The 8,035-nt window shown below is 61.4% G+C and overlaps 1 protein-coding gene across 1 annotated transcript; it reads right to left on the bottom strand.

Annotated features, from left to right (window-relative positions):
- Positions 1 to 565: 565 nt before the first annotated feature.
- Positions 566 to 7,012, bottom strand: ZP1 (zona pellucida glycoprotein 1). Its single transcript, XM_014948754.1, has 13 exons — positions 6,844 to 7,012; positions 6,460 to 6,581; positions 6,049 to 6,366; positions 4,990 to 6,003; positions 4,878 to 4,926; positions 3,887 to 4,030; positions 3,590 to 3,774; positions 2,856 to 2,953; positions 2,499 to 2,626; positions 2,229 to 2,418; positions 1,141 to 1,291; positions 776 to 860; positions 566 to 672 (listed from the first exon to the last, which is right to left on the bottom strand). The coding sequence occupies exons 1-13, from the start codon at positions 7,010 to 7,012 to the stop codon at positions 566 to 568; spliced, it is 2,760 nt and encodes a 919-aa protein (XP_014804240.1).
- Between the last annotated feature and the right edge of the window lie 1,023 nt (positions 7,013 to 8,035).

Here is an 8,035-nt window from a genome sequence, read left to right as displayed (position 1 = left end):
CTTCTCCAGAAGATGGAGGGGGGAGGTTGGATGTTGCCTTCCCCTCTCCTCATGGATTTGTTGGTTTAGTTTTCTTCTTTTCTGGTTTTTGTGTGTGTCTTTCTTGGTTGGGTGTTTTTTTTTGGGGGGGTGGGGGGACTTTAGATTCTGTTTTGTGCTCGTAACTTGATGCAACAAAAGGCTCCCACCTCCCCCGTGGGATGTTTGGGGCCGGGATTGCGGCCGGGAACACGTGGAAGGAAGGGAGGGAGGGAGGGAGGGAAGGGCCATGAAGGTTTTGTAAGCAATTAATCTAGTTTCGTTATGGAAATAAAGAATTATTCAGGGACCCCTCTTCTTTCCAGTCCCCCCCCCCTCCTCCCCAACCCAGGACAAACCAACCCCACAACCTCCACCTTGAACATGGCTTTATTTTTTCCAGTTTGCCCCCAAATGTCAGGCAGCCTCTGGGCGGTGGCTGCACGGGAGGAAGATGATGATGAGAGTTAATTAGAGCTGGGATGAAGGTGAAATTTAGGAATTGGGGGGAGGGGGGAACACACACACTCACCCAGTGCCTTTGGGCTCAGCCTCTCTGTAACTTGGGGACCTTTGGCAAGACGATGGGTCCCCGAGATGTCACCAAGCCCAGGGCTTCTGCCATTCTCCCCTCCTCCAGGGACCGACGGGCTCCTGCAGGAGGGGCAGGGGGTTGGCTTGGAAAGCCCTGGGGGTGGTTGAGGTCCCCCCCACCGTGGCCACCTGCCCCAGGGGGGCTGGTGGCACCCAGACTTACGTGATGGCACTCCCAGCTGGCAGGAGGGACGGCAGGGCTCGGGCTGCGAGAGGTGACACACCGAGGCGCTGCAGGAGATGTACACCTGGGAGCCACGGGGAGGGGGACAGCATCAGGGGCTGGTGCTGGGGTCCCCAAAAGGTGCTGGAGACCCCCAAGGAAGGTCCTTCAAGCCACCAAAGCAGCCTGGGTTCCTCACTGTGGTTGTGGAGCTCCAGGGTGTGGAGCAACATGGGGGGCAGTGACCACGGTTTGCTCAGGAAAGCTGCTGGGGTGGGTTTGGGGGTGTTGGGATGGGGGGTTCCCAACTTTGGAGGGTTTTTGGGGGACCACCAGAGTAACTGTCCTCCCCCCTGCCCCCTCACCTCTCCCTCCAGCACTGCCATGGTGGGGGGCTCCACGAAGGTGAAGGTGGAGATGACAAAACGCTGGTAGTGGCTTGGGAAGGGCAACTGTGGTGAGGCCGGTCCCATGGGGACAAGCTGGGTCCTGTAGTTGTCCCCTGCGAAGGGGCACCTGGGCGTGCGAGAAGGACCTTGGGTTGGTGCTGATCATAGAATCATAAAATTGTCTAGGTTGGAAGAGACCCTTGGGATCATCGAGTCCAACCATCTCCCCTACTCTACAAAGTCCTCCCCTACCCCATGTCCCTCAGCACTGCATCTAAACGGCCCTTAGACACAGCCAGGGATGGGGACTCCACCCCCTCCCTGGGCAGCCTGTTCCAATGCCCGACCACTCTTTGGGTGAAAAATTCCTTCCTAATGTTCAATCTAAACCTCCCCTGTTGGAGCTTGAAGCCGTTCCCTCTCGTTCTGTCACTAATTACCTGTGAGAAGAGACCAGCACCAACCTCTCTACAGTGTCCTTTCAAGTAGTTGTAGAGAGTGATGAGGTCTCCCCTCAGCCTCCTCTTCCTCACACTAAACAGCCCCAGCTCCTTCAGCCGCTCTTCATATGATTTGTCTTCCAGCCCCCTCACCAGCTCCGTTGCCCTCCTCTGCACTCGCTCCAGCACCTCCAGATCTCTCTTGGATTGAGGTGCCCAAAACTGGACACAACACTCGAGGTGTGGCCTCCCCAGTGCTGAGCACAGGGGCACAATCACCTCCCTACTTCTGCTGGTCACACTATTTTTGATACAAGCCAGGATGCCATTGGCTTTCTTGCCCCCCTGGGCACACGCCGGCTCATATTCAGCCGTTTGGCAACTCAAACCCCCAGGTCTCTTTCCTCCAGGCAGCTCCAGCCACACTTCCCCCAGCCTGTAGCGCTGCAGGGGGTTGGTGTGGCCCAAGTGCAGGACCTGGCACTTGCCCTTGTTGAAACTCATTCCATTGGCGTTGGCCCAGTGATCCAATCTATCTAGATCCTCTTGCAAAGCTAAGAGGATGACCCCTCTCCTCCTCTTCCTCCTCTCCATCTTTCTGTCCCCTTCCTCAATTCTGCTCACCCGTCCACCAGGATGGGCCACTGGGGCTCAGCTGCGGGGTCGGTGCTGGGGGAAGCCCAGCAGTGGTGCAGGACCAGCACCAAGTTGGGGTCCGTCTTCTGCAGGAGACGAACCTCCACGTAGATGGGGTCCCTCAGGACCCTCACCAAGGGGTAGTCACCCTCGGGGTGGTAGGAGCTGTAGGTCTCGTCTGCGGGAAGGGGGAGAGGCTCAGGGGGGGTGACAGAGAGGACGATGGGGTTGGGGGGGACAACAGATGGGGTTCCTCACCGGTGGCGATGCGCAGCTGGAGCCCCAGTGGCCCAAACATGGCCATGGGGGTGGAAGAAGGTGGTGCAGCCACCTCCATGCGGAGCGGCAGGAGGTCACTGGCGTTGTAGATGCAGCGAGCTTGGAGGCTGGGGGGAGCAGAGCAGAGTTGGAGGCCCCCCCATATCCTTCAGCCCCCACCACCAGCCCAAGGAAAGGGGTGGACATGCCCTGGAGGTCCCCAATCCCACCACCAAGCACCAGTGGCCAAGGAAAAGGGGAAGAGCTGGTCAAGGGGGTGCTGCAGGTAAAGGGGGAAAAGGATGAGCTTTGCTGAGGGGGGGGGTTCCTGGGTTTGCCCCGCCCCTTTTCCCTTACATGTAGGTGCTGTCACGTGTGATGGAGCCACGGGGGGACCCCTGGACATCGATGGTGGAGATCAGTTGGTTCTCGTAGATCAGTCGGTCCTCGATCACCTTGGGGGGGGAGGTGGGACACATCAGGGTCCCCTATTATCACTCTGAGCGGCTTGAATCACAGAATCTTCTAGGTTGGAAGGGACCTTAAAGATCATCTTGTCCAACCGTCAACCCAACTGACAAAAATAGACACCCACACACCAAACAAGGAGCATCATCACTAAACCAGACCTCCCAGCACTACATCAACCTGTCTTTTGAACACCTCCAGGGATGGGGCCTCAACCACCTCCCTGGGCAGCCCATTCCAAGGGCTGAGAACCCTTTCAGTGAAAAAATTTTTCCTAATATCCAGCCTGAACCTCCCCTGGTGCAACTTGAGGCCATTTCCTCTCGTCCTGTCACCTGTGACTTGGGAGAAGAGACCGACCCCCACCTCTCTACACCCTCCTTTCAGGGAGTTGGAGAGAGCAAGAAGGTCTCCCCTCAGCCTCCTCTTCTCCAGGCTGAACACCCCCAGCTCCCTCAGCCTCTCCTCATAAGACTTATTCTCCAGACCCCTCACCAGCTTTGTCGCCCTTCTCTGGACCCGCTCCAGCACTTCTAGGTCTTTTTTATGGTAGGGGGCCCAAAACTGGACACAGCACTCAAGGTGAGGTCTCACCAGTGCCGAGGGGGATGTCCCACCCTTACCTGGACGGTGGTGCCACATTCCGTGACGGGGAAGCGGAACATGACGAAGGTCTCGGTCACCCTGACCGGCTCGCAGCCCGGCTGGCTACTGGCCAAACGCACGCTGTCCAGGTTGTAGGGTTGGGTGGCCAACCCCCGCGGCACCACCAGGACGAAGTGACCCTCCAACAGGCACTGCACGGTGGCTGTGGAGGGAGGGGACCCCTCCCCATCAGCCAAGGGGGACTTGTAGACCCCACAACAAGTGGTGGCCGAAGCTGTGGGGGGTGTCCCCAGGGACCCCTCCCCGTCCCCTACCCGTGTTGCCGTAATAGCAGGGCGCCGTGCGGTCCATGTCGTCGTAGCAGCAGCCCGCCTGCAGACATGCCTCCCGGCCCGGGGGGGCCATGCAGGGCATCCTCCCCACCCCCACCTGGCACTGCTCCCGCGTCAGCTGGGTGCCTGGGGTGACAGAGGAGGGGATGCTGCCCTCAATGTCCCCCTGAGAATCTCCCTGCCCCTCAGCTTCCTCCTGTCCTTCAAGTATCCCCCTGACCTGCCCAGCCGAGCATCCCCCTGCCCCTCAGCATTCCCCCCAAGCATCCCCCTGCCCCTCAGCATCCCTTGAGCGTCCCCCTGACCTGCCCACCCACCGGAGCATCCTCCTGACCCTCAGTGTCCCCCCTGAGCCATCCTCCTGAGCATCCCACCTGCCAAAGCAGCCTCCTGCCCCTCAGCATCCCCCTGATCTGCCCCCCTGAGCGTTCCCCTGCCCCTCAGCATCCCACCCGAGCATCCCCCTGCCCCTCAGCATCCCCTTGAGCGTCCCCCTGACCTGCCCACCCACCAAATTGTGCTCCTGCCCCTCAGCATCCCCCTGACCTGCCCACCCGAGCATCCTCCTGCCCTTCAGTATCCCCCTGAGCACCCCCTTGCCCCTCAGCATCCCACCCAAGCATCCTCCTACCCCTCAGCATCCACCAGAGCATCCCCCTTACTTGCCCCCCCGCCAAAGGATCCTCCTGCCCCTCAGCATCCCCTTGAGCGGCCCCCTGACCTGCCCACCCAAGCATCCTCCTACCCCTCAGCATCCACCAGAGCATCCCCCTTACTTGCCCCCCCGCCAAAGGATCCTCCTGCCCCTCAGCATCCCCCTGACCTGCCCCCCTGAGCATCCCCCTGCCCCTCCGCATCCCCCTGCCCACCCCGACCACCCCCTCTCATCTCTCACCCACTTCTCCAGGGACAGGGAGGACCCACCCCAGCTTTCACCCCTCCGTGTGTGTCCCCCCCCCTCATGGTGACTGACCTGCCCCCGCCGAGGGGTAGAAGAGAGCCGTGGACTGCAGCAAACTGGCCTGGGATTGAAGGCCGGGACGCAACAAGCCGGGCTGGGCTTGGGGCTGCAGCCCTGGTCGCACCAGTCCCGACTGGAGCTGAGCCTGAAGTCCAGGACGGATCAAACCCGGTCGGGACTGGAGTCCTGGATGCCCCAAACCCGGTCGGGAATGGGTGGTTTGTACCAACCCAGCTTGGCTTTGGAGAGCTGGGCGCACCGAGCCAGACTGGGAGCCGGAGTGAGACAACCCAGTTTGGCTCTGGAGCCCAGGGCGGAGGAGCCCAGTTTGGGAATGGGGCTGGAGGCTGGAGCCGGCTGAGCCCCCCTGGTTTTGGGACTGAGCTCCGATGCGGATGAAGCCTGCTTGAGTCTGGGCACCAGCGTGGACACTGGGGTGCACCAGCCCAGGCTGGTTTGGGGTCTGGAACCCTGGACGAAGATGTCCTTGGTGGTTTTGACCCCCAGGATGGACCAGCCCAGGCTGGTTTTGGGTCTGGAGACCTGGACGAAGATGTCCTTGGTGGTTTTGACCCCCAGGATGGACCAGCCCAGGCTGGTTTTGGGTCTGGAGACCTGGACGAAGATGACCTGGGTGGTTTTGACCCCCAGGATGGACCAGCCCAGGCTGGTTTTGGGTTTGAACCCCTGGACGAATATGTCCTTGGTGGTTTTGACCCCCAGGATGGACCAGCCCAGGCTGGTTTTGGGTCTGAACCCCTGGACGAAGATGTCCTTGGTGGTTTTGACCCCCAGGATGCACCAGCCCAGGCTGGTTTTGGGTCTGAAGCCCTGAGTGATGGAGCCCTGGTTGGTTTTGGGTCTGAACTCCTGGAAGAAGAAGACCTGCTTGGTTTTGACCCCCAGAGTGCACCATTCCAGGCTGGTTTTGGGTCTGGAGCCCTGGACGAAGACGACCTGGTTGGTTTTGAGCTCCAGGCTGCACCATCCCAGGTTGATTTTGGGTCTGACCCCCCGGGTGACGGAGCCCAGGCTGGGCTGGGGGCTGCATCCCGGGGCGTATTAAACCCTGTTGGGGTTGGGTGAGGGGATGAACCATCCCTGGTTGGGGCTGAAGCCCCTGGAGACCCTGGCCATGCTGGGACTGAAGCCCTGAGTGAACCAGGCTGGGTTGGGGGTGCACCAGGACGGGTTGGGTCTGGGCCACGGGGTGAACCTGCTCCAAGTGGGTTTGGGAAGAGACTTGGGATCCTGAGACGGTGAGGGTGGACTGGGACACGTGCTGCAGGAGGCCAGGTTGGGCCAGGGGGACAAGGACATCAGTCTGGCTCTGGTGGACGCTGTTGCCTCGGCCAGCTTGCTGCTTGGTGCCCAGGTTGCCATCCGTGAGGATCTCGTAGTCCCCCGGCTGTGGGCAGGTCATGTTGACTTCATAGGAGGCAACCGGGACCCCGCTGAGAAGCGTCTCCTCCAGCTGCACCCTCAGGACGTAGCGGTCCTCCTGTGGGGTGGCAGGGAGGGATGGTCACACACACACCCCCCTCCCCAGCCCCACAGCTGCTGGGGGTCACCACGGGTGGGACGGGACCCTCACCTTCACCAGGACGTGGCAGCCTTCATAGCCAGAGGAGAAGATGACGGCGCCGTCCGCCCCGGTGTTGAGCCAGTGGAGGCAGATGGAGCAGTTGGCCACCTCAAAGCGGGTGCCAAACTCATCTGTGTGTGGGGGGGGGGACACCACACACCGTGGGGCACGGGGCGATGTGGGGTGGGGGTGTGTGAGGTGGCACAACCGTGATGCTCAGAACCACCACCACCACCACCCAAAGCTCACCACCACCCATCCCATCAGGGATGGATGGATTTGGGGGTAACCCTGGGGAGATATGGCACATGTCACCCCAAGGAGACACCAAAAGGGGGTGGGGGGAGGTTCGTACCCACCTGCCCCACGTCCCCCCCCCATCTTTACACTCACCCATGACCTTGAAGCGGACGGTGCGGCCGCGGGAGGGGTACGCCAGCAGCTGCATCCCATAATCCCCGCAGTCGTAACGGTACCGCAGGAGCGAGACGGCGCCTCTCGGCCCCGGGTACAAGAGGAGGAGGAGGAGGAGGAGGAGGAGGAAGGAGAAACACCCTCTCATGGCCGCGGTGGCGAGCGATGCCGTGGGTCAGCGCTGGGGCCACCCATTTATACCCGGTCCTTGGTGGGGGTGGAGGGGAAACAGATGACCCGTGGGGGCCGTGCCGGGACGAGGGGACAATCTCTGCCCAGGGCTCCTCGCTCCCCTGCCCCCGGCGACCTCGCTGCCCCCGTTGGTGGTCACCTCCCGTGGCCGCGCCGGGGCCACCGGGCAGGAACCAAAAGCTCTTTGAAGAAACACTTTGTCCCACCTCGGGAGAGACCCTGGTGTCCCTGGAGGTGGCACTGGGATGCCCACCTGGCCCCTTGTCCCACCACAAGTTGGGGGGGGGACAGTGGTGGCATCTGGCTCCCTGATGGACAGTGGGATTGGGAGTCTGGGGAGCGACTGGGGAGCGACTGGGAGCCTGGGGAGGGACTGGGAGCCCATGGAAGGACTGGAGAAGTGGGGTGAGACAACCTCAGTGAGGTCTGGGGGCTAGGAATTGGGTAATTGTCCCCAAATCCCACCCCCTTGGTGGCCGGGAATTGGGTAATTGTCCCCAAATCCCACCCCCTTGGTGGCCATGTGCCACCAGGGGACCCAAATTGTCCCATGGGGACGAGGAGAAACCCTTCCTGCAAATTGGGAATCGAGATTGCACGGGGCTGGGGGGGGGAAATCCCCAGGCCCCCCCCCCCCCCCTATCCATCACCTTCCTCTTGCCCTGGGGTGCTGCTGGGTGGGGGTCCCACCAGCCGTGCCATGGAGGGTCCTCGTCCCCCCGGGGTCCCCAGCCCCACAGGAAGGCAAATGGTGACCTGGTGTGGCCAAGCAGTGCCCGGGTGGGCAACAAAAAGCCAAAGCTGAGTTTCACCGTGTCCCCCCCCTCCCAACCCCCCCGCCAGGATGGGGAGGAAGGACCTTGGTCCTCCTCGGGAGGCTGCTGAGCACAGCGTTTCTGTGGGTTCCCTCTGTCTCCCCCCCCTCCAGAAGTTTCCTTTTTGGGTCTTATCTTTATTGCAGACTAATCTGAGTCACACC

This window comes from Calidris pugnax, unplaced genomic scaffold, assembly GCF_001431845.1.
Source record: "Calidris pugnax isolate Ruff unplaced genomic scaffold, ASM143184v1 scaffold107, whole genome shotgun sequence".
In the NCBI taxonomy this organism is placed as follows: Eukaryota; Metazoa; Chordata; class Aves; order Charadriiformes; family Scolopacidae; genus Calidris; species Calidris pugnax.
The sequence above is the reverse complement of the archived record's forward strand: the minus strand, read 5'-3'. Positions and strand labels throughout refer to the sequence as shown.

Excerpts from the sequence above, each read along its gene's own strand:
- ZP1 (XM_014948754.1), bottom strand. The coding sequence starts at position 7,012 with ATGAGAGGGTGTTTCTCCTTCCTCCTCCTCCTCCTCCTCCTCCTCCTC. Across the intron at positions 6,367-6,459 it reads GCTGCCACGTCCTGGTGAAG|GAGGACCGCTACGTCCTGAG; the intron begins GTGAGGGTCCCG and ends GCCACCCCACAG. Across the intron at positions 2,627-2,855 it reads ACACGTGACAGCACCTACAT|CCTCCAAGCTCGCTGCATCT; the intron begins GTAAGGGAAAAG and ends TGCTCCCCCCAG.